The 27025-nt window shown below is 37.1% G+C and overlaps 1 protein-coding gene across 4 annotated transcripts in view; it reads right to left on the bottom strand.

Moving 5' to 3' along the window:
• The window catches only part of LOC148951976 (neuralized-like protein 4), a 69221-nt gene extending 43292 nt beyond the window's left edge, over window positions 1-25929 (bottom strand). Inside the window, exons 1-2 of one of the 4 annotated variants that reach the window (XM_089089453.1) lie at window positions 25817-25929; window positions 342-628 (exon numbers count right to left, since the gene is read on the bottom strand). In XM_089089453.1, the coding sequence (XP_088945579.1) occupies window positions 342-628; window positions 25817-25824 (295 nt within the window). In that variant the 5' untranslated portion in view covers window positions 25825-25929. Of the gene's footprint in view, window positions 1-341; window positions 629-24248; window positions 24350-25778 lie in introns of those variants that run through there. The other 3 variants (XM_089089454.1, XM_089089452.1, XM_089089451.1) reach the window with 3 other exon arrangements.
• Between the last annotated feature and the right edge of the window lie 1096 nt (window positions 25930-27025).

Genomic DNA, 27025 nt, shown 5'->3' with positions numbered 1-27025 from the left:
GCTTTTTACAACTATTTTTAAAATCTGTGTAATTACTGCAAATTTTTGCATACCTAAATAATTGGGAATAATAAGCTGAATAAGTAATATTTGAATGTATATTACTTTCAAGAAATAGAAAATTAATTATTTCAAAATTAAAATCATCAGTTTTACTATATATTTTAAAAACCAATTTATTATTACCTGAAATATTAATATTTAAATCTAAGAATTGGTCAGACTGTCCTGTCCCGTAGCTAGGCTCCAGAATTAACTCTTGTGGATAAATATTTTTTGAAATCTCAATAAACTCTGCACAATTTATTACTAAGAGATCGTCCAGATGTAAAATAACTCACCAGATAAAAGCCATGTATCATTAAGCAATTCTGGTGAACTCGGAGGAACAGGTTCAACATTTTCGGGATCTAGTGCTGTCAATCCTAACTTAATGCTCCCAGTCCATGAGCTGATGATTTTTGTAATTTTTACTTCAAATACTTTGTCATCAGGGAGTACGGTATTGCTGAAAACTATTCCTTCATTAAACTCCTGTGTTGGACATCCTCTAGCAGCACATCTACCATCATCAAACACAGTCACCAGTTTCCCACAACGCTGATGGAACTTGAAACTAGTCATGTAACTAAACGAGAGTACAGAAATCAAGAACAAGTTGAATAAGTTAAAGAAGCATTGAACTGCTAAAAAATAACACATAGCAAATGCTTTTGGGGGAATGGGGCAACTACACATAAGGCAACTAGAGAAATATTTTTTAGTCCCTAAAAATCCGACTTTCCTTGGAAATTTCCAAGATACTGGTTCAGAAACATAATCAAGAACCTGGCATAAAACAAAGACCAACTTAGCGAGAACCAAAAATAAGTTGAAGAAATTAAAAGCATGTTAAATAATTACTAAAGTAACGAGTAACAAGCTATTTTGTAATAAAACGAACTTTGCCAGGCAAATGAGAAACTATCAAACGTATTAGCATTGGAGGGACAAGAATTAGGCCTCAAGAAGAGAGCAAAGTTTTTGCATAGATAGATAGATATTTATTGCAACAAAAGCCACTTTGGGCCATGGTAAAAAAACAACAAACTACACAAAATAATACCAAATGATACTAATACACATAACAGGGTATATAATAATAACAATGAAAAAACATAACAATTACAAAAAGAAAACGAACATAATAAGGCACATAATACCATACAACTAACATAATTACACAAAATGTCGCAGACATGATCAATATATTTTAAATGCTTTAAAGCTACATGGATCATGGCTCCAAAAAAGGAAAAAAGAAAATGCTTCAAGCATTATAAAATAACATTATAGAAAGTAATAAAATAACTTTCATCATTCTTTTCTTGTCCCACCTATCTTCCACCCTCCAAAAATCGCTCTCTGTACTGCATGGCTACACGCGCAGACCTCCCCACATTCTTAATATCCACTTTACACTTACTTTTTGAAAATTCTGCCCATCCAATCCTTCCCATTTACCCTACCCCCAAAATTTTCTACCCTCATATCCTTCAACTCCTTACAATTGCACATAAAGTACTCTAAGTCATCAATTTTTCCGGACATTGGGTAAAAATATGGACCCTTCTGTGACCTAAACCTCCCCAAATACTTCCTTCTTTCACCGAAAGGCATAAAATTACCCCTTATTGAAATGACCCATCTTATATCCTCCCCCTAGAGTCTCACTTTAAAATAATTTTCCTCCCCCCATGCCTCCTTTACCTCCACGTGCACACCTAGAGACGCTGCCACGGTCCGACCAGCCTTCCATAGCTGGATCTCCTGCTCTTGCAGTACAATTTTTTACCTCTCTTGCCATGAATCCTAATTCTCCTCCTATGCCTACCCCCTGATTCCAAATTCCAGACATCCCACAGCTATTCAATATTTTCTTGATTTGATCTGGCACACCCCCGCAATTCTGATCCATTATGTACTACTGGAATCAACCTTTCTAAAAAATTCTCTTCTGCAGCTTAATATCATTTAGGCCTAATTCGTTGATACTACTTCTAAGAAACATTCCCATTAGCCTATTCCCTTTAATTACGACTTCCTCTTTATGCCTTTTCCTAGATAATTAAATTCTTCAACTATTTTTATTTCCTCCCCTCTATAGCTGAATCTTAGCACCCCTATTTTCCCACTAGTCCTTAACATCATAACTACTGACTTATAACTACCGACATCATAACTACCAACATTGGTGACTGTTGAACAAGGGTTAAGTAGTGTCTGGGGTGGGAATTTCTGGGGTAAGAAGACATTGCTGGACGAATTATAACTATCAAATATGTTAGTGACGGAGTCAGGTAAATAGCCGGCATTTTTTCGGTTAGAGAATATTTCTTTGTCATTTTTAGCAGGTAGAGATATTCTAATTTAATTGAGCATTTAATTTTCTAGTCTTGATCTTCAAAGTTATTAATTAAAAAAACTTTTTCCACAAAACAAGTTTTTCAAAGAAAAGTAAACAAGTCTATCAAGCATGAAACTACCACAAATCAGCATCGATAAATAAATGAAACCCAAAACGAGCAGAAATTACAATAAATAACCGAGACAAACTCAAAACGAGCAGAAATTAACATAAGTTGGGCTCAAATCCCCTATGCCTTCCCAAGGCCAGAAAATAATTTGCACTATACTGAAAAAAATATGAATGTTTTTACTTTTATAACTTTAATAAATCAAATAATATTAAGATTTTGATCACTAAATATCAGTAAATGTATATTAAACTGACAATGCACATTCATTTGTATTTTTTTATTTGATTATTTGATTTTATTTTTGCTCATTTTTTGTTTAATGGAGTTCTTTACTTTTCTTTGAAAAACTTATTTTGTGGAAAAAGTTTTTTTAATCAATTCCTGCTCGTTTTATATTGACATAGTCTTTTCAGAGAAAAAGAAAATAATATTTTAAATCTTTTCGTTTTTTAAGAATTTAGTTTGGCCTGCTATTTGTATGCTGGAGAAAAAATTTTCCACAATTTTTAACAACATACATTCTCTTAAAAATCTGGACACAAAAAGTAGTGTTTAATTTAGTTTCATACCTCCTCTACTTGACCTGAAATGCAAAACTTGATACCAGTCGCAAAAAAATCTGTTTACTTCCTTTGATAGCTTGGATACACTTACGCTACTTTGATTTGGTCAAATTTTAAGAGCAGAAGCAGCCCCAAAAGTTTGAACATAATACCCTCAGTCGTTCTTGGGATACTGCTGAGAAACCTTATTGGGAATTAGCATTGACACAGTGCGTTTTGATTTAATCTTATGGCAACATTTAGTTTTTAAGCATAAAGTCAAAAGGGAGGGTGGGCGTGGGAGGGGGATTAGTTTCCCTCCAATCACTTTTGACTATTAAAAAGGGCATCAGCCCTTTCTATTTTCAATCGAATGAGCCCTTTTCGAAGTTCTTACGACAACTCCTTTGATACAAACAACAACAACAACAAAAAATAATACATTATATCCAAATCGATCTTTACTATAAAAATGTCAAGCCTTCCAATTACTTTCGACTATTAGAAAGGGCACTAGGCCTTTCGAATTCCAATCGAATGAGCCTTTTTCGAATTTCTACGACAACACTTCCTATAAACCTTATATCGCCCTGGGGCATAAATTACAACTCTTACCCTAAGGACTGTGAGGGTGGTTGTCATCCTCTAAGACCTAATTTTCAGAACTTTCAACTACGTTACACAAAATGGCTATCTCAAAATTTTGATTGGATGTGTCTGGGAAAATGGTGGGCGTGAGAAAGGCGTTAATATTTCTCCAATCACTTTCAACTATTAAAAAAGGCACTAGCCCTATCAATTTCCAATCAAATGAGCCCTTTTGAAGTTTCTACGACAACGCTTTCAATAAAACCTTATATGTCCCCAGGGAATAACTTACAACCCTCGCCCTGAGGACTGGGTGGGGGGGGGGGGGGTTGTCATCCTAATAGACCTAATTTCAAGAACTTTATACTACGTTGAACAAAATGGCTATATCAAAATTTTGATTGGATGTGTTTGGGGGAATGGTGGGCGTGAGAGAGGGGTTAGCTACCGTCCAATCACTTTCAACTATTAAAAAGGGCACTATCCCTCTCAATTTCCAATTGAATGAGCCCCTTTTGAATTTTTTACGATAACTCTATCATTAAAAACCTTATATGTCCCCTGGGCATAACTTAAAACCTTTGCCCTGGGGACGCTGGGGGGTTTGTCATCCTTAAATACATAATTTCCAGAACTTTCAACTACGTTAAACAAAATGCTTTGATTGAATCTCTAAACTTTGATTGAATGTGTTTGGGGAAATGGAGGGAGTGAGAGGGGGGTCGGTTGCCCATTTCAATAAAAACGTTGTATTCCCCCAGGGAATAACTTATAACCCTTGTCCTGAAGACTATGGGGATAGTGTCCTGCTTAAATGTGTAATTTCCCTGAACTTCAAACTTCCTGGAACAAAATGGCTATCAAGAAATTTTCATCGGATATGTTTGGGGAAATGGTGGGTGTGGAAGGGGTGTTTGTTGCCTTCCAATCACTCTCGACTATTAAAAAGGGCACTAGCCATTTTTATTTCCAATCGAATGAGTAATTTTTGAAGTTTCTACGACGCCGCATTCAGTAAAAGCCTTATATACCCCCAGGGCATAACTTACAACCCTTGCTCTGACGGCTGTGGGGAAGTATCCTCCTCAAAAACATAATTTCTATCTGGAAATCCAAAACACCAAATAAAATGGCTATCTAAAAATTTTGATTGGATGTGTTTGGGGAAAAGGTGGGCATGAGAGGGGACTTAGTTGCCCTAAAATCACTTTTGACTATTAAAAAGGGCACTCAACCTTTGAATTTCAAGTCGAATGAGCCCTTTCTCAAGTTTCTACAACAAAGATTTCAATGAAAACCTATATGCCCCCAGGGCATAACTTATAACCCTTGCTCTGAAGACTGTGGGGGAAGTGTCCTGCTCAAATTTCCTGAACTTTAACTGCGTGAAACAAAATGGCTATCTCAAAATTTTGATTGGATGTGTTTGGGGAAATGGTGGGCGTGGAAGGGGTGTTAGTTGCCTTCCAATTACTTTTGACTACTAAAAAGGGCACGAGCCATTTCAATTTCTAATCGAATGATCCCTTTTTGAAGTTTCTACAACAACGCATTCTATAAAGCTTTATATGCCCCAGGTTATAACTTACAACCCTTGTCCTGAGGGCTCTGTGAGGGGATTATCATCCTCAAAGACCTAATTTCCAGAACTTAAAACTACGCTGAACGAAATGGCTATCTAAAAATTTTGATTGATATGTTTGGGGGAATGATGGGCGTGTGGAGGGGGGGGGGCTAGTTGCCCTCCAATCACTTTCGACTATTAAAAAGGGTACTAGCCCTTTGAATTTCCAATCGAATCAGTCTGTTTTGAAGTTTCTACGACAACACCTTCTATAAAAACCTTATATGCCTCCAGGCCATAACTTAAAACCCTTGCCCTGAGGGTTGTAGAGGAGTGTCCTCCTCAAAAACATATTTTCTATCTGGAAAATCAACTACGCTGAACAACATGGCTATCTCAAAATTTTGATTGGATGTATTTGGGGGAATGATGGGCGTGGGGGGGGGGGGGCGCTAGGTGCACACCAATCAATTTCGACTATTAAAAAGGGTACTAACCCTTTGAAATTCCAATCGAATGAGCCTTTTTTGAACTTTCTACGACAACTCCTTCTATAAAAACCTTATATGCCCCCAGGGCATAACTTAAAACCCTTTCCCTGAGGGCTGTGGGAGAGTGTCCTTCTCGAAAACATATTTTGTATCTAGAAATCAACTATGCTGAACAAAATGGCTATCTCAGAATTTTGATTGGATGTGTTTGGGGGAGTGATGGGCGGGGGGGGGGGGGGGGCTAGTTGCCCTCCAATCACTTTCGACTATTAAAAAGGGCACTAACCACTCCTATTTCCAATCAAATGAGCCCTTTTCAAAGTTTCTACGACAAATCCTTCGATACGAAGTGCCCAGGTATGGAGAAACCAAAAACACATTGTGCCCACATCGTTCTTTACCTAGGCAGCGCTAGCACGCTGCCTATGATTGATATAACAACTCGAGAGCAAGAATCTATTAACAGTATTGCCCTAAACAAACATAAAACATAATCAATAAATTTTGAGTTTTTCCCATTACAGGAAGAGGAAGAGGTCATGAGAAAGGATGGTAAATAGATATATATATATATATATATATATATATATATATATATATATATATATATATATATATATATATATATATATATATATATATATATATATATATATATATATATATATATATATATATGAGATTCCACAACTGAGGCGGGGACAAGGTGAACACAATACTCAATGAATGTCTTTATTTATACTACTACTACTAACACCTCACCACAGCACCAAGCCCTCTGAGGCCAACACAGCTACGCACGCTCCTCCTCCATCCCAATCTATTCAAAGCCTCTCTTTTTACACCCTCTCAGGAAGTTCCCATTTCTTTAAATCTTTTTTATGACGTCCTCCCACCCCGGACGAGGACGACCTGCTTTTCGTTTAGCCCTAGACGGTTGGCCAAAAAGGAAAATCTTTGGCAATTTGTCATCCTTCATCCGCACAACGTACCCTAGCCATCGCAACCTGTCTTTCATTATAGCCCTAGAAAGCGGGATTGAACCACATTTTGTCGTACAGCCTACTCTTTGAAATACGGTCAGTCAGCCTTTATTTATGCTCTTTCTAATTATAATAATTGTTCCACTTGCAAAGGCAAACCCTCTCTTATGGTCCCATAATAGCCCTGAAACAGGGGATGGCATTATTTTCTGGATGCAGGTCAAAATCAACCACAATGCAAATATTAAATGGACATTTGGGTCAGAGAAATTTTCATTTTAAAACAGTAATAAGATAAATATTATTCTAAGAAAATAATTAAAATACACCTTTAAACATGAATCATTATTTTAAAACTAAAAAGATCTCAATTATTGTAAAACAAACAAGCATATTTAATGAAATTTATTTATTAACATTCTCTTTGATATTAATAGCTTGATGTCGAACTTGTGATGTCAATTTAGTCAAGTCTGGTGTGCAGTCAGTCATTCTTAAGATAAATGCAAATATCTGTACTTTTGGTATTTAGCTTGCTCCTGTGCTTTCTTAAAATAAATTCCATGTATGAAAATATTTGCTCACATTTGTAAGTTGAAAGGAATGTGAGCGAAATCGCAAAGCTCTTTTTTTTCAAAGATGAAATCCTTGAAGGAAGTGATACTCAACCCATTGATATCATGAGGAAATGATCATCTTTTGTTTTTTCCCCAATCTTTCCGAAATTCTTTGAATTTATCCACCTTATACAATGAATTTTTAAAATCATCTTTTCTGAACTATAATTTTCAATTTTTGGATATTGAAATACTGCAAACTTAAAACATTATTTTTCATTGGTTTGGCTTTATTATAAATGTAAACATTTTGCCATCGTTCTTAAAACTTTGAAATCAACTTTCATATTCACTTTTGATAACAAAAATTTTACTTTCAAACATACTAATATTGCTTTCATTAATATTTTTTTTCAACTTCTCTTTTTAACAAAGGAAAGAAAATAATTTTTGTTTGTTTTATCTTAGTTTTAAATAATATTAATTTTGACATAAAATTCCTCGTACATTTTCAAAATTGTACTGTTATTTCCTTGGAGCTGTAAATTGGACTCACTATAATGATTCATTATGTCTGTTGAGAACAAAGGTCTTAAAAGTTGTTGTTTATCACTGAATTACGATTATTTTGACGAAATTCATGAAGAATATTTGTTTATCATCAAAACACTCTACAAATCTATTAAGAGCTTTGCCTCAACTTAAACATTGTCTTTCATAGTGTACAAATCTCAATTTTGATTCAATTCCCTCTTAAAAAGCTGTTAACTGCCTAAATAAAAATACTGATTGTGATATTATCTTGTTCACAATCTTGACAACGTTTTCCACTACATCCTTAAGTTGTTGCATGAATACATTTGCAAATAAATTTTCTTCATGTATGATACAATGAAATGATAAGTGACTGCCCGGACTTGTTTTCTATTAGTTTTACAAATGCGACATTTTTCTCACATACTTGGAGTACCATCAGTTGTTATTGAAAACAATTCACTTTTTAAATCCAATTCTTGTCTATTTTTCAAATTAATAAGCTTTTGTACTTGATGAAAAATATCAGTGTCTTGTGTCATGTCATTCACTGAAGCAACAATACGCAGTTCTTCATTGATATTCAAATTATTTTCTGATGTAAATCTAATAATAATATAATGCTAAACAAATAGGCCACAGGGCCTCTACAAAAATCTTTTAAATTAAAAATAATTGTAGGCACTTTCACCATAGTATTTGTCCAGTTCCTGCTTGAACGAGTTTAATGAGTTTGTATTGATGACTTCAAAGGGGAGCTTGTTCTAGTGTTGCGTTACTCGGTTCTTAAACGCCCAACGGCCGATGTCCTTTTGGAACCTCTCCTCGTGAAGCTTGAGGTTATGACCACGAAGGTTCGTGTGGCTGAAGCTGAGAATATTTGTAACCTGGATGTTTTCCTAGACGGCGTAACAAAGCTTGTATAACTCAATGAGGTCTCCTCGGTGCAGTCGATAAGCTAGTGAAAGAAGTTCGAGCTTCTAGAGCCTATCTCCATAGGATAAATTTCCCAAAGTCAAACAGAACTTTGTTAATCGTCTTTGAAATTTTTCAAGAGCTTCAATGTCTTTGTTGTAAAAGGGACGTGTAGTGCACTGACCATATTCAAGGATTGGCCGTACCAAAGCTTTGTAGAGAAGGCTTATCATTTCCAAAAGTGAAGTTGCGCCTTAAAACTCCTGCAACACAATTTGCCTTCCTAATAATGCTGTTGTAGTGGGCCTGGAAGTCGAGGTTGCTGTCAATGACAACTCTCAAGTCGCGCTCCTCCTGGGATGATGTGATTGGTAAGTCTTCTAGTCTATATTTATATTGGATAGTAGGGTTCTCTATTGTTAGTTCGTGGCTCTCTTCAATATCGATTTCCATCAGCCAGTGCGACATCCAATTATTGAGCTTGTCAAGGTCCTCTTGCAGAGATTGTGCATTGACAGCTGTTTTGATTACTTTATACAGCTTGCTGTCATCTGTATACAGTAGAATCTCAGAGTTGATACCTTCTACTAGATCATTGAGATACAGGTTAAATAAGAGAGGGCCAAGAACCGAGCCCTGGGGAACACCACTGATTACCTCTACTTCAAGTGTGCTCGAAACTCCGTCTACTGATACTGTTTGAGATCTTTCAATAAGAAACTGTTCAATCCAATCAACTGTGGCTCCCAGACCAAGGTTGCGGGGTTTGTATAAAAGGCGACGATGAGGTACTTTGTCAAAGGCCTTTTTAAGGTCTATGTAAATGACATCAACTTGATAACCCTTATCTGCATGCATTTTTCTGTTTTCCACCACCTGAAGAAGGTGTGACTCTACAAACCTTCTTTTCAAGAACCCAAATTACTTGCTAGTGATTATCTTTCTTTTGCTCGTGTGCTCAAGGATATGTGCAGATATGATTGATTCCACTATTTTGCTAGTGATACAAGTAAAACTAATTAGGTTGTCATTTAGATGATCTTGCCAGTTTTCCTTTTTTTGCAATAGTATCACCGTTGCCTTTTTCCAGATACTAGGGAGTTCATTCAACTGTAAGGATTTTTGAAAAATCATCAGTAGAGGCTCTGCAATTAGATCTGCGGTTTCTTTTAACACTCTGGGATGAAGTCCGTCCGGACCTGGCGATTTGCTTATCCCTAGCTGTTTGGGTTTTTTCAGGACCACCTGTGGGTCAATCTTGACCTTGGGTGTTGAGTCAGACACTATGGTATGCAGGATTGGTAGTGATGACTGAATAGGTTCCTGGGTGAAGACGGTAGTGTAATACGTGTTTAGTAAATCTTCTTTTTCTACAGATCTTTCAATCAGGAGTCCAGTCGTAGGGTTTTTTAAGCTTGGAATGTCTGGCTTCGCAATGCGTTTAGAATTTATGTGGTTCCAACACATCCTGGGTTTTGTCTTGATAGATTCTGCAAGGTTTTGCTCTTGCATGCTAGCTGCTTGCCTGGTTTGTCGCCTCACCTTATTTTGTAGCTTTTGGTAGGCTCTTGCTTTTAGATGGCTCAACTGGTCAGCTACATAGTTTATCCAACAGGCTTGCTTTTTTTTTATGAGGTCGAAAACAGCGTGAGGTAGGGTTAGTCTTTTATAATGTTTGGCAACTGGTAGCCTACATGTTTCTCCTCATCCTGAGACATGACGGACAGGAATTTGTAGTACATTTTCTTACAGTTTTCACTCGAGCTGAACTCTTTTCCTCAATCTCCTGTGCTGAGGTCATTGCACATCGCAGCGAAGTCTGCTCTGTTGCATTTGTTTCATGGGTTTGGTTTTTTGTCTTTGCTGCTATTAGCCAAAACCTGGAAGCCTACGATACAGTGATCAGACATTCCCACCGGTGCTAGTAGGCGGATGTCCTCTATCAGTTCTGAATCATTTGTCAGTAGCAGATCCAATATACTTGGTCTATCCCTACCTCTGGTTCGGGTGGGCTCTAAGATCAATTGGTTCAGATGATAGTTATTCACCACTTCTAAGAATTTCGCCTCGGGTGATGTTGGGTTGTGCGAGTGCATGTGCTGTCTAGTCCAGTTGATTTTCGGTAGGTTGAAATCGCCCACAATGACTACATTCGATAAATTATCACTACAAATCTCAGTAATTTCTGCAAGCAAGTGGAAGTCAAGACTGCTATTGGGACTTCTGTAGTAGATTCCGAGTTTGATATTTACTCTATCAGCTGTTGTTATATTTAACCAGATACTTTCTTGGGATAGTTCATTTCCTCTGGGACTTACTGGGGTAGCTTGGATGTCCTGTCTGTAATAGCAGAGAATTCCCCTTTCAGTTCGCTGTTCAATGTTTCTCTCTAGGATCTTGTAATTTGGAATCTGTAGCTCTGGGAGTGTAGGCAGGTATCTGCTATTTTTTGGTTTCACCTCAGCTATTCCGACTATATGGGGATTTTCAGCACTTACAATATGTCTCACTTCATTCATCTTGTTTAGCAGAGAATCGGAATTAAAATAATGACATTTAATTCCAGTCAAGACCTTTTTCTGGAACGTGCGCCCTACGCCATGTCACTGATGACGTCGGCTGGGATAGCGTTGACCAGCAACTAAAGAGCTGGCATCTGGTTGGTTGTCGGAGGACAGTGATCTCTTTGCATGGCGTCTAGCAGCTTGTTCAGTTCTTGGCATTGGCGTGAGACCTGGATTCACATAGACGTATTGTCGGACATGGTTGTCAGTGGCTCTTCGGAGATTTGGTGCACCCTTCAAGATTTTCGATCGCTTTCTCCGGGTTTCTTCTGAGTCCTTGCACAGTTTCACGAGTAGGTGCCTTTGGCCTTGCTTGTTATCCGAGTCTGAGAGGGGGGGCCAGTCTTGCTGTTTCTAGGATGTCTGTAAGTTGTAGTTGAGCACCAAGGTCATTGCTAGAGACCAGCCGCACAACTTTCTCAGCATCAGACTCTTTATCAGATTCTAGAATGCCAGATTTTGCAATGTTCATACTTTTCTCCTCTCGTAGTTTCCTCTTTTTCGGCTTGCAGTAGGACGCTAACGGTGACGGGGCTTGAGTTTTGAATTCTGTTAGTTGCTGGTGACTGAGATAGGACGATGTTGATGTCGGTAGTTGGTTGCATTTCTAGCTGCTGCTGTTGCTGCCGTAAAGTTACCATGCTTCGGTTAGTTTGTGTCATTTGAAGTACTGCCAATTGAAGTTTGGAAACGCTTCGCTTACTACAGCATACACATTCGTATTTGAGTACTAGTGAGCTCTTATCATGGGCTTTCAGCGCTAGGAATAAATCTAGGTGCATCCCTCGGCAAGAAACATGTTCATTCTTGCTGCAGAAGAAGCACTTGAGTGCAGTTGAGTCTTCAGCTGCCAGGTGGCAGTAGCTGCATAAGCTACCGGTAGAGCCTTCTTGTGATTGGGATGATCGAGAAGTCTCTGAAGACTACATCTAGTATTTACATCTGTGCTTTCATCAACTGCAATGCTAATTAATGTTACTAGATAACAAATCGTTTTGGACCTGTTTGTCATTATTTTTTCCCATATCTAGAACACAACGCTGAACTGTTCTAGCTGACAATGGCGTTTCTTTGATTCTCTTAATTATTTGTTTTTTATTTACAAAGTTGCTAAATAAGCATCCAGAACATCATATGACTACATTTGTCAAAACTTACTGTCTGTACATGGTTTTTTGTTTGTACTCATGCTAGTAGCTGCAACAAAACTGGCAGATATACAGTAGTATTCTTGTAGCAGCAACAAAACTCTTTAGGCATTTATTTCGTTTTCCAAAATTTAATACACATTTAGCAATGTCCTCAGATTTATTTTCATTTACATCTTTAGTTTTGAAGAAAAGTGGTCACTCAATATTATATTGTAAGTCTTGGTGATAATTACATACCAATTTGTTACCATCTTTTATACATTCATACTTTTCTTTCCACACATACTGAAAATCCTCTTTTTTGTGTTTTGTTTCTTTATGGTAATATTTTTTTTTATATCAATTATTATTTTATTTTGGTTAATGCTTAATAGTTATTTAGCTGCATAACTCCAACACTCAACTTTTGAATATGTGCTACAACTGAGAGAACAGTACACACTGTACAAATTTTGCCTCTTATGTCTCTGTCATTACTCTGAAGTTTGTAGCACATATTCTTAAGGCATCAATGTAGGCTAAGAGACAAAATTAAATTGCATATAAAAATAGCATTTCTATCTTCCATTCTATTTTATTCTCCAGATATTTGTTTCATGATTCATGTTTTATAATTTATTTTATTATATTATGCTTTTTTGGAACAAAAGATGGTTATTTGAAATTAGTATATGTGCCACTTTGTGACCCCCCAGGTCATGGGTTGCCAATATCTGCCCTAGAACATGTTTGTACAAGACTAAAAAAAAAATACTTTGCATTGTCAAATATTGTCCAAAATCCCAGTAGAATATAAAAAGATTTACCAGTTGTTAAAGTCATTGAATTTGATTACATTTAATCAGTACCTGTTGACTGTATTGATGTCCCTCACTGAAAATGATATCTTTGTGAAAACCAGCTTGGTAGTATGCCTATATGTAGATCTAGAGGTTCAACACAGTAGGCCCTTCTCAAATTGATGAAGTCAGCTCTGAATTAGCATTGTGATGAAATAAAGAAATATATGTTGCATTTCAAGATAATATACATACTGCTCTTGAAGGTACCAATGCTAAAATGCAGAGCTTAGAAAACTCCATTTTATCTAAAGTGTATGCTGTCAATGTTAAAGGGATATTGAATCAAGCAATTACTAATAAATCTGAAACTGAAGTTTGAAAGATGTAGCAAGAGGAGCATTGTAGACAGAAAAGATGCTTGAATGTAGTTGTATATGGTCTCCCCTCAAACCAATGACTTAGTTTTCATACAGAGTTTTCTGAAAATGAACTCCAAATTGATGTTGGTGCAGTAACCAATTTATGATGGCTGCCAAGTACTCGCCTTTACCCTAATACTTCCAGTTCGTACAGCCTGATCCAATACCCTTCTTAGCCAGTTCATATAAACTGAAAACTGACATTTTAAAGCAGTTAAACATAAAAAAGGGAGACATTTGTTTCTATACTGACACCTTAAAAGAGGACAGGCTGGACAGAAAGAGCTAGTAGAAGAGATCTAGAAATGAGCTGCTGCTGGTGAGTAAAACTTAGGAATTGGAAGTAGACTTATAGTTGTAGAAACCTGACAAAAATATGGAGCCATTGTCCCTGTCAACAGGATGGAGCTTTAGATACCTGTCCTCTTCCAGAGGACAGGTATCAGTGTAAATAAAGGGATAGGCCACAAAGTGTAAATAAAGGGATAGTAACTGTAAGTAGTGGAAAAGAAAAGAGCAATGCAAATAAAAGCCAGAATGGAAACACTACTGATGACACTGTTCCATTCAATAATGTGACTTAGTTTAAGCAAGGACTAAAAGCTGAAACTGTGTCATTTATGTTGGGTGTTTTAGGTTGTAACCCTTTTGGTCCTGATCAATTTGTTTCACACCTTGCTGTATGTGACATCATTTCCAAAGGAAATGGTAGGAAACATTCTGTCATGTTCCTTTTTGGAGACTTTAACATGGCTGAGGTTAGATGGGTGGGTTTTCTCCACAGAACAGTCATCCTTGTATCACAACAAATGCCCTTGCTGACAATTTCAAACAAAGATTGTAAACCAGCCATTTCATTTTAGACATTTATGGGAGCACTCATTGCTAGACCTCATTATTCCTAGCAACCCTGACCAAATCTTCTCAAGATCTTTCCTCCCTACAGTTGGTAGTAGTGATCACACCTGTATTTTAGCTGAAATACAAGTCAACCTCAAAGTAAATACTAAAATCAAAAAGACTTTTATAAATTAATAAATGAATTGCCAAGACCTTGCAAAGGTTGATTGGGAGGTGCTTACCAGTACTGACAATATTGAAATAGACTGGGACACTTTCAAAACCACTCTGATTGATGAAGAAAAGAGGTGCACTAAAGAATACCTTAAAAATTACCTTAACTCGCATGTCCAGCAAGATAAGGTGGTGATGAGCCTCTTGTGGAAAATCTTATTGGTGGTGTGACATGACTATAGTTTGGCATCCCAGGTTAGTCTGCACTCTAAATTGGCCCAGTCCTGGTCAACTCCTTTCTTGAACATATCTATGGTTTGGGACTGGATGGTGGCGGAGAAGCTGTTCTAGTAAGGGACAGCAAGTACAGAGAATAATTGCCAGTGCCCACGTCACTGGCAATGGGGAACTTGCAGCTTCTTTGTGTGACCTGGTATTATACTTGCAAGGGATGAGGAGAAAACTTGACTTGAGATGTTGTTTTCTAGCAGTTTGCAAGAAGCGATTGCGTCTCCTCTCTTTCTTTGATAGATTAGGGTAGGGAGTATGAGGGATACAAGGCGTTTCTCATACAGCTTGTCTTGCAAAGCTGGTATGAGCTTTGTTGCTTGCCTTTGGACACTCTCGAGTGCTTAACGTCCATTTTATAATGAGACGATGCTAGGACATTCCAAATTCCAGGTGTGGACATAAAATAGCTTTGTACAGCTTCTTAACCACACACAGCTTCCTGGTGATAAACTTTCGTTTTATGAGCCATAGGGCTTAGTTTGCATAGGCCATAGCAACTTGAGCTTATGTGTGGCTGTGGAACTTGAGTTCGTCATTGACAATGAGCCCCAGATCCTTCTCCTTACTAACAACGTTAAGTAGGTTATCTCGGTTATGTTAGGGTCATCTATGGTTTTCGTTTCCAATATTCAGGACTTTGCGTTTTGACACGCTGAACTACAAACTCCAATCAGAGGATCATCTAAATAGTTGATGTAAGTCTTCCTGCATTGTTGAGCGATTGGGGCTAATTTTGGCATGTCCTAAGAGCTTGCAATCATCAGCATACAGTGGCAGTGGGTTGTTCAGGTGAGTTGTACTGTTGTTAATATATATGCTGAACAATGTGAGCCCCAGGACTGTGCCCTGTTGGACTTCACTAATGACAGGAACTTCATCAGAATAAACAATTTTACCAGTGGCATCATAAACTACTACCCTCTGAGTTCTTCCAGTAAGAAAGGCTTCAATCCAGGCAACTATATCCTCATGCACCCTGTATGCTTCCAGTTTCAGGAGAAGAAGTTGATGCTGTACTGTAGCAAAGGTTTTTGCTTGATCAAGCAATATGAAATCCACCAGAAGGCCATCATCCACAAGTCTGGTCACAAAGTCATATGCTTCAATGAGGTTTATGTCAATAGAGCAACTTTTATGGAAACCATGCTGACTTTTTTTAAAGTGACTGATTTTTTTCAAGGTGAGAGACCAGTGCGTCATTGATGATGCTCTCAAGGACCTTGCAGACAACAGAAGTGAGACTTATAGGGCGGTAATTACTGGCTTGGTCCTTTCTCCCTTTCTTGAAAATGGGCTTGATGTTGGCCTGCTTCCAGTCACTTGTGAGCACTTTGGAAGTGAGTGACATCCCAAGAGTCACTGCTAGTGGCTCAACAATTTATTCAGCTGCTTCTTTTAATAATTCAGGTTGTAGATTATCTGGCCCAGCAGCTTTATTTGCATCAAGTCTTTTCAGAACATTCTCTATACTTATAATTGTCATGTACATTGGTTCTCCAATTGGTTACTCTGGTAAGGTGGGTGGAGGGTTTGCTATGGGTTGAGTGGATAAATTTGTACCAAAGCTAGAGTTGAGCAAATCTGCTTTTTCTTGAGCCTCTGAGGTCTTCGTGTCATCCTCCTTCATGAGGTCTGGGATATCATGTCTAGAGGGATTATCTGCCAAGACCTGGCACCAGAACCCCTTTGGATTCTGCTTTGCATCAGCATTGCCTCATGGTTTTTTACAATCTTCCACGTCAAATTTCATAGCCTATTTCTGCATTTCTTGAACATGTCATAGCGGTTATCACATCTGCACTTTATGTATTTGGTCCATACTCTTTCCTTCTTCCTTCTAGCCCTTATGACTTCTTTGGGTAGGAAGGGGTGGTTTTGGCAGGGGTGACCAGTATACCTAGGTATGTTTGTTTTCAGCAGCTAGGACTACTGTCTTAAATGCCTCCCAGATTTTTTCTATATTACCACTGTCAACCACATTCTCCCATTTTATATACGTCAGTTGTCCTTAAGAACCTCCCCCACTTGCCACACAATGTAATGAAGGCATCTAGAAGACAAAAGAGAGCATAGAGAAAGTATGAAAACGTAAATGTGATAGTTATCATGAAAATTAGAAAGAGTGCAAAAATAGGTTTAGAAACCTCACCAAAAAGTTAGTAAATGAGCATGAAGAGTCAATTACTGCTGAGTCAAAACCAAATCCTAAGAAGTTGTTTGTATTATGTCTCTTCTGCAAACCTCTCAAGGCAGCTCAACAAAGAGAACAGCACTATACTAACTAACCCAAAAAACATTGCTGATATGCTGAATGATAGCTCCAGCACAAATTTCTTGACTAAGTCACTGTCCAATCCACCTGCAATACCATCATCTCTGATTTGTACATCTATACTTCTTCTAGTTATAACTATTGAAAACATCCTCAAAAGGATCAAGAAGCTTGGTGAGAACAAAGCAACTAGGCCAGACAATATCTGCCTACCATTAATCATAGAAACAGTCCAGTTTATAGCAGAACCTGTTGTTAAGCTATTCCAGATGACATTGACTTCAAAAGTCCTTCCTAGTGACAGGAAACTAGTCATATCAACCATATTTCTAAGAAGGGACAAAGACACCTTGTTAGCAACTAATGCCACATCAGCCTTACTTTGGTACTTTGCAAGGTTCTTGACAGTATATTAAATGATGCTTACCATCTAGATAATATTGGCTTACCATCTAGATAACAACCAGTTACTCAGCAGAACTCACAATAGGTTTTGCTAAGGTAACTTAATTGAAACAAATTTCTTGACAGGGACCTTCCAGTAGACATCCTTCTACTAGATCAAGCAAAAGCTGTTCACAAAGTGCAACACAACCTCCTGATACAAAAGTTATAAGCATGTGGAGTTCTTGTTGAGGTTATAGGTACGATTGAGGCTTTCTTGTCAAATAGAACACAGAAGGTTCTCATAAATACTGAAAATTATGCCATCTTATGTGAGTCAGCCATAGCTCTCAGTGGTGCCCTACACAGACCCATCTTGGGGCCTATACTTTTTAGTATGTATATCAATGACTGCTCAACAAACCCAAAGAATGCATTGACATTATATGCAGACAACTGTAAGCTACTTGGGGAAGCCAGATGTAACAAATAACCCTCAACTGTTTGGAAAGACCTCAACAAGCTTTCAAGATGGTCTGACGACTAGAGCCTGCAGTTCAATGCATCCAAATGTAAGTTCTTCATACTACTACTACTAACAACTCACCGCAGCGCCAAGCCGCCTGAGGCCAACACAGCTACGCACGCTCCTCCTCCACCCCAATCTATTCAAGGGCTCCCTTTTTACACCCGCCCACGAAGTTCCCATTTTCTTTAAATCTTTCTTTATGACGTCCTCCCACCCCAGACGGGGACGACGTGCTTTCCGTTTAGCCCTAGATGGTTGGCCGAAAAGAACAATCTTCGGCAATCTGTCATACTTCATCTGCACAACGTGCTGTAACCAACTCAACCTTTCTTTCAATATAGCCCTAGAGAGCGGTATTGAACCACACTTTTCGTATAGCTTATTGTTTGAAATACAGTCAGTCAGCCAGGTACCCAGAACAATCCTTCAGCAATATCTCTGGAAAACATCTAGCAAATATTCATCCGCTTTTTGGAGTACCCATGCTTCAGAGTCATATTTGACCAATGTCATCACTGTAGCTTCTAATATTCTAATCTTGGTTTGCAGACTTATCTTCCTATTCTTCCAGACTTTTTTTAACTGTGAAAAAACACCCTGAGCCTTGGCTATGCTATTTTCAACATCTTCACTGCTCCCACCATCTTTACTAATAGTACTGCCAAGGTGAGTGAAGCTGCCCACTTGATCAATCTTTTCATTACCCAACATCACCTTTTCTTCTTCGCTTATTCTTAGCCTTAGTGACTTAGTCTCCTTAACATTAATTTTCAAACCAATTCTAGCACACTGAACTCGCAAAACCTCTAAAACTTCATTCATTTTGCTCACACTTTCATCTAAGATGCTTAAATCATCAGCATAATCCAAGTCCAGGAGACTTTTTCCTCCCCATTGGATTCCATGGTCTCCCATTGCCTTTCCTGTGCTCCTTAAAACAAAGTCCATCAAGATAATCCACATAAAGGAGGATAGAACACAACCCTGATAAACTTCTGATTTAATGAAAGACCAGCTTCTAACCTCATTTCCTACCTTAACCACAGCAGTGTTATTCTTGTACATAGCACTAATCACTTTAATGTATTTGTCTGGTATACCATACAAGGATAAGTTCTTAATCTTAGCTAAAAATAACCCCAACCAATCATATACCATTGAGAACAACTAGCTTGAGATGGTAAGTAAAGAAACAGACTTAGGTATTATTATTGACAGGGAGCATAAGTTCCATAGCCATACACAAGCTCACTATGGAAACTCTACACAGCATTAGTCTGCCCACATATAGAGTTATGAGAGGTATGATGCTGGTGTGTCCCCAGTATAAAATGGATGCTAAGACACTGGAGAATGTTCAGCATCTAGCAACTAAGCTTATATTAGACCTGTCAGATAAACCTTATGAAGAGTGTCTTAGATCCCTAAAACCTACTACTCTGGTATACAGAAGATGTCATTATGACTTGCAGTTTGCTTGAACATACAAGACTAAGTTCAATTTGCTCTCCACCACTCTCCAGAGTCAAAGCCAGAAACAGCAGGTCTCCAGAATTCAACAATGTGTGGGTCAGAACTTCTATGCTGTTTGCTTGGTGCCACTGTGTCATAGTCTCTCAGACACCAATGTTCAATCCAAGACTGCTGAATCATTCAATAAGGGAATTGATTGTGCTTGATGAATGCAAAATAGAAGGTGACCTGAGATAGTGCCAAAGCTTGATGAAGTTTCACACCCCCAGTAAGATTCACAAGGCTACAGGAGGTTTCAACACCACCTTATCATGCTAGCCAATGCAATTTAAGGTGATTTAAGATACAACTTGAAAATAATCTATTTATAATTGTTCACCAGGTTTTAGTCACTTTTCTTAACCCATTTCTTGTGCCTAGAATACAAAATTAGGTATCACTTTATGGTCCACTTAGGGCTTCAAATTGGATTTGCAAGTGAAGTAATTATGATATTTGGGAAGAGCATAAAAAAGCCTTGAGTAGTCTGCTCACCTTGTGTGCATACCTCAGTTATAGCATCTTCTATATATTTACAGGCCTCAGGCAGCTTGTTCAAAGCTCATAAATTGGAATTGAGCAAAGTTGTGGGTAAAGTTCTACCAAATCATATTATTTTCTTACGAATAAAGTGAATATACCACTCGATGCCTTTTTATGCTCTTTCCAAATATAATAGGCCTAATCATTTTTGTCAGCAATGAATTTTACCCCCCACCCCTATATACCAATTCAGGGTATATATTTGCACATTAGGGGGTTGGGGGTAAATCTTAAACTTACCTCCCATTTACATTAGAAATAAAATTTACCCCCCCCCCTAATGTGCAAATATATACCCTGAAATGGTATATATAGAGGTGAGGGTAAAATTCATTTCTGACAAAAATAATTATTATATTTGGAAAGAGCATAAAAAAAGGCATTGAGTGGTAAAGCTAGCAGTATATATATTTACTGAAAGAATGTAAAAGGAATTTGGGACTTCTTGGGGGGAGGGGTAAAGAGGGAATCTTTGGAGAGATTGGGATAGAGGAGCATGCACAGCTCTATTGACCTCTTTATGAAGAGGGTCTTATATCCCTAAAACTCACAATGCTGGTCTACAGCAGGAAAAAGGAAGATGTATTCATGACTTGCAGCTGTGTTGCCAGATGGGCTTGTTTTCCACCCTGTGGGCTTGTTTCAGCCATCAGGGGTGGGCTGAATTTTGGTGTGGGCTTGGGGCCCGTTTGGCGGCAAAGTGGTTTTTTTTTTTTTTTACAAAAATGGGCTTATCTTGACTGAAAGTTTGGAACCAGACAAAAATTCCAAAATCACAGTGGCTCAGCCAGGGTTATGCGCCAAAAAGACAAGAGCCCTTCTTTAGCGCATAGAACGCTTTCTATTCTGAAACGCTTCTTGATTAGGAATTTATTTCTGCATTGCTGAGATGGCTCTGCATTAGGAGTCTTATAAGTTACAAGGAATTTTATTGCTGCTCAGATTAAGGCAAGACTTGAATTTTATGCAGATCTATCCTTTTTTTATATATTTGACAGATCTGGCCCAATTTTTTTGTGGCCTAGGCTTAGTGTAGAATTTGGGCTGTTGCTAAAAATCATGTCAAGAAAACAATTTATACTTTGTAATATGTGTATTTCCCTACTTGTAATGGTACATACCTAGAGAAGGAAACATGTTAAGAAAAATTCATACTTGATAATTAATATACAGAAATAATTGTTGCTGATATCTTGCTTGTAGCCCTCCTATACAATACCCCCAGGCCATCCCCCTTAATTTGCAAATACATGGCTGATATTTATCCATTGTACCAGCAAATTTAATCTAGTATGACAAAGCAAAACCAGAAAAACAAGTTACTAATGGGAGGCAGAATGCATTAGAAATATCTAATTTGGGTTATATATTTGCACATTAGGGGAAGGAGTTAGGGATAAAGTATAGCTGAGATACATGCAATATGTGTTATCTACAATTATTCTGCATATTATGAATTGTTGTCTTAACATGTTTCCTTCTCTACATGTCCTTCTCTAGACTGTTGTAATTAAAACTTTTTAACTGCAAGTTTATTTTACTTTACCCCCCCCCCCCCCCCTTAATGTGCATATATACATGGTTGCCCATAGGCTGAATTTTAGGGGGGCTTACCTGGTCTAATTGGCACTTCTAGTGCTGTATAATTAAAATCTCAAGACAAAATATCATAGGCAGCACATTAGTGCTGCCTAAGTAAAGAGCAATGTAGGCACAATATATTGTTTTGTTTTTTAGACCAGGGTACTTCTTATAGAAAGAAATGTCACAGGAACTTCAAAAAGAGCTCATGGAGGGCAACCAGCTCCCCCTCTCCCATATCACTCACTTCCCCAAACACATCCAATCAAAATTTTGAGATACCTGTTTTGTTCAGCATAGTTTAAAGGTCTAGAAATTATGACTTTGAGAATGCCCCCCCCCCACAACCCTCAGAGCCATATTCCAAACAGAATATAACAACATACTCAGTAATCAAATACAAGAAATATTTAGGGAGACACTGAACTAAATCAAAAAAAAATATGAGCATGTGGACTTTCAAAATGGTGACAAAGCATTATCTCAAAAAAAACTTATATGCATAAGTTAGATCTTTAAGAGCAAATTGTGAAGGATTTTTAACTATCCAGAAGCCACTAGTTGTCTAAGCTTAGTACTACAACTACAGTTCCATTCACTCACGGTGTACAGAGTACACAGGCGCAGTTGCCCCCTCCCCATTGTTCCCCCTTTTGGGCGCCCATGCAAATATATAGTCTGAATTATATATGGTAAAATTCTAGACAAGCTATTTGTTGCTATCTTGGGAAGGGGTTAGGTTACAAAAATGATACTTTCTGGGATGGGTTTACAGACTAAAGTGTGTCCTTGAAAGATATTTTGAAGTAGCCAACCCATCTCTACTCCTTTCCCCAATAGAGGGCACTGACCTTTGATGACCTTTAAAGACCTTTGTTTTATAAAAGTGAAACAATGCAGAATAGATCTTCTGATGAAAAAAAAAGTGTTTTCAGCTTTACAACTTTGATCAATCCAAATTTGGGAAGTTTCAAAGATCTGGAAATACATTTCCTAAATTTAGGAAAAAAAAAACCCTTGATGTGGCTTAAAATTCTACTCTAACAACAAGAATTGCATTTACAAAATAAAACCAAAGAGAAAGAAAATCAAAATTAAGACAGGATATTGTTTTTTCAATATCCAATCAGTTAGAAATAAGAAGAGATTTAGAATAGAAGAATAATACCTCCTTCCCCGAGTTTGTTTCTTATCCCGGATTCACATCTATAAGTTTTTTCTCCTATATTAACTTCCATGATATAACTAAACAACTTGTCTAGAATTTTACCTTGCATATTTTAAACATATTTTTATATCAATTCTTGTCTTAACAATCTGCCCAAAAATTGAATCAATAAAGACAAAAGCAAGAAACAGGAAACATATTGGAAATATAGAATTTGGGCTAGGCTAGCATAAATTTTGGCCCATGGGGGGTGGGGGAGGGAGTGAAGTTGAATTAAAATCAAAATGTGTTATCTATAATTATTTAATTTGCAAGGTTTCACAAGGATTGTTTAAGGTCATCCAACATCAGTGCCTTCTAAAGGAAGAAGGAGGTGGAGGTAAGTATTTCAAAATATTTTTCTAAAAAATTATTAATTATTGTCTTGATGTATTTTTGAAAGATTCATTCACCTGACTCGAATATTTTCCAAGACAGCAAAAAACCACTAAACTAGAAATTTACCAAAACAGAAATCAAGTTTTATTAGTCTTAAATCAGAGCTACTCAATAAGAAACACATAAAGAAAACAATTCTTACTTAAAAGTATGGAGAAAAATTGTAGTTAAGCTATTTTGAAGGCACTTCCAGTATAATTTACCCTTTTCCCTAATCTGCAAGTATATAGCCCTACTCATATATTTCCCATGCATCACTCTTGTTTAAACCCTTTTTTTTTTTAATTAAATAAACATTGATGAAGTCAAGAAACAGAAAAATAGATGGGAAATATACAATTTTGGCAATACATTTGCACATTAGAGGGGTGGGATAAAGTATAGTGGAAGCACCTTCAAAATTTCTAACTACTTTTTCGTTTCATATTGTAAAGGAACAATTGGCGTCTTAAAAATGTTTCCTTCTTAATATCCCTAACTATAGGCTAATATTACGTAAAGTAGTGTTTTCACCCATCCCTGAACCAACTTTTGAATGGTTTACATCATTTACCTTAGTTTATTGACCTGCCAAAACCACTTGATCAATGTCTGATTGTAGAAGACTTTTAGATATAGTGCATATCAAACATTATTTAAACATATTTATGAATATAGATAACAATGAAAATGAAAACTTGATAATATGATTAATAAAAACATGCTGTATGTTGTAAAGAAGTAATTATGTGGTTTGAGTGTTTTTGTTGTCCTGTATAAACATGTGTCCTAGGCCTATATATGGGATTATGAAAGTTGATTGATACATTTTTCAAGTGAAATGAGTATTACAATTAGAAAGAGTAAAAGGTATTTATTAGTGTTCCCCTTGTCCCTAGTTCTGATATGGAATCTTATATGTATTTACCAAATGTACCATTCAATTCTTTCCAGTGGTATTTCCAAGTATAGAAATTGCATCCCAACCTTCTGATGGCTGTCAGGTAGTTGTTGCATTCTATGGTGCTCTCATAATTGATAACGATAAATTTTGTCTAGAATATCTTCCATATTGCCTCATTCCTTCCCATCACTAATTTCTGCTCTCCATTTATAAAATGATTGGTTATTTTAGGTCTTGTCAGGAGTTTGGTTATTAATGGGCTAAACACAATAAACCTTAACCAAATTACCAATGCAGTCAATCCAGATAATATCCTAGCCTCCTTTGAGTCTTAAATCTCTTAGTGCCTTTTGGATCTAAGTGCCTTTCTTTTTTGTTTTTGTTTTTTATCTGTACATATTATTTCATCTTGGGATTACAAAGGCTTTTGTGTTAACCCCGTTCTCATGTTGTTTTTTTTTTAGGCCTGACTTTTATCATAAAGTTATCTTTAAATATTGTGTTGCAACTGCACCAAATAATGTGTACCAAAAATTTTTATGAGATAATAAACCAAAAATATTGTATGTCTTCGGCTTGTGGTTGTTACTAGTGTATTCATTGGAATAAGTCATATTAAATTCTAAAAGTTAATAAAAAGAGTTCACAGCTGTTTAACCATTATGATGCATAAAACTGCAGCTAAAAACAGAATTTTGGCAGATCACATAAATCCTTGTTCTTCCGTGAAAGTGGAGCAGGATGAACAAAGGGTAAGCAACCAAGATAAAAGTAAAATTAGATTAGTGGCACAACTTTTTCTGACTTTAGCACGAAAGAAATGTTTCAGAACTATTTCATCATGTGTAGCACTGTAGCATGTGCTTCAATTTGTAGCACTTTTGTAATACAATTTTTTAATTTTGTCATTGATGAAATGGTGAGGATCTTGAAAAAGGTTAAGGAATTAACAAAAAGTTTGGACTGCATTTTTCTGTATTTGTTTTGATTGGTGCTAAGTTTGAAATAACCGGACAAAAAAAGCTGATCTAGAACTAATCCAACTACACTTATCAGGCCATGCACATGTCACAGCACAAGCTGCAACATGCACAACATTTTTTTTTTTACTTTAACACCAAAAATTGTTGTGAAACACACAAATTTGGGCAATTTTAGAACTTTATGACCATGATGGTGGTCTTGGTTTTCAAAGGCTTGGGCTTGATTTTTGTTTGACCTTCTGGCAACCCTGACTTGCAGGTTATTTAAACATGCAAGCTAAATTTCAGCTTTCTCAGTAACCCTCTTAAGAGCCACTAGGGGACATAGACCTAGTCAGAAACTGGAAGTTGCCAAAAGTCAACAGTTTCAGAACACCTTGACAGTGCCTTGGCCAATTTAGGTCCAGGATCATTTCTTGAAAGTGTTCTACTCCCAACTCCATGACTTTCCAAGGTACTAAAAAGTCACTCATCTAGAATTTTACTAAAATTGCGCGTCTAGAGGAGTTAGGCCTAAGTATGCCTTGACCTAGCCTATATCTTACCCCATCTTAACATTAACAATCCTAACCTATAAGATGATTCTAATCTAAGTTTTAAAACAGCTACCAGCCCATATATATTTTAATTGCAGCCCAGAACGTTGGGGTTCTTGCTAAATCCACTTTCTAAAGCCCAAACATTAGTAATGAATACTAATTTTGAATTTTGGCAAATTTTCATTATTTAACTTGTGATTCTTCTTTGAGGTGTTTGAAATTTTGTCTTTCTTGGAAGAGCCCGGCACCGGCGCGTACAAATTAGTTTTTTTTAGATCTTTTAGTGACACTGAAGGTAAGCATTATAGACAGAATTTTCATTTCAAACAAGACTTGTTTCGACATACACTCCTAGTATGCTTTACCTTTATAGAAAAATACTAGCCCAAGACTAGTGTTGTCACTTCACCGATACCAAAAAGCGGTGCCGGCCAACGAAAAAAGGGTGTTTTTGCGGTATCCTTTTAACAATACAGGGAATAATTTATGATATATTTTGGCACCCGTAATGCAAATACGTCGCCACTAGTTTCAACAAAAAACTTACTTTTTTAAAAGCAATTAATATCTTGCTACTTTTCTAGCAAATGGATACTATTCTTTATTAAATAAAAAAACAAGTTTTTTTAACTGAAAATAAGGAGCGACATTAAACCTTAAAACGAACAGAAATTATTTCGTATATGAAAGGGGCTGTCCCCTCCTAAATGCGTCGCTCTTTACGTTAAAGATTTTTATTGTTCTAAAAAATAGAGTTGTGAGAAAGAGTCAAACTTTAGCGTAAAGAGCGAGGCGTTGAGGAGGGGTAGCCCCTTTCATGTACGGAATAATTTCTGTTCGTTTTAAGCTTTAATGTTGCTCCTTACTTTCAGTTTAAAAAACTTTTTTTTTTCGAACGTTTTTAAATTAATGCAGGTTCTGATTTTGGCTCACCATACATGAATAATTAAAACGAAATTTGCAAATTAATTTTAGTTTTTTTGGCTAAATGGCTTTCTCGAAAGTTGTTTATTTTATTTACAAAGGTTTCCCCCATGAAAACTTCCTCCATGGAAAGATGGAAAGATCCACCCACATAAGCCCCGACCCCCCTCCCCCCCCCTTTACTACCAGAATAAAATTCCCCCTGAAAGCGTCTGTATACTTCCCTATAACCAATAATATATGTAAACATTGGGCAAAGTTCATAAGTTGCAGCCCTTCCCCCGGGGCCTGTGGGGGATTAAGTCATCCTCAAAGTCATAGTTGTTATTTTTTCGACCATGCTGAACAAAATGGC

The sequence above is a fragment of the Artemia sp. Qi Xiang Cuo genome, chromosome 5, assembly GCF_049724085.1.
Source record: "Artemia sp. Qi Xiang Cuo chromosome 5, ASM4972408v1, whole genome shotgun sequence".
In the NCBI taxonomy this organism is placed as follows: Eukaryota; Metazoa; Arthropoda; class Branchiopoda; order Anostraca; family Artemiidae; genus Artemia; species Artemia sp. Qi Xiang Cuo.
The sequence above is the reverse complement of the archived record's forward strand: the minus strand, read 5'-3'. Positions and strand labels throughout refer to the sequence as shown.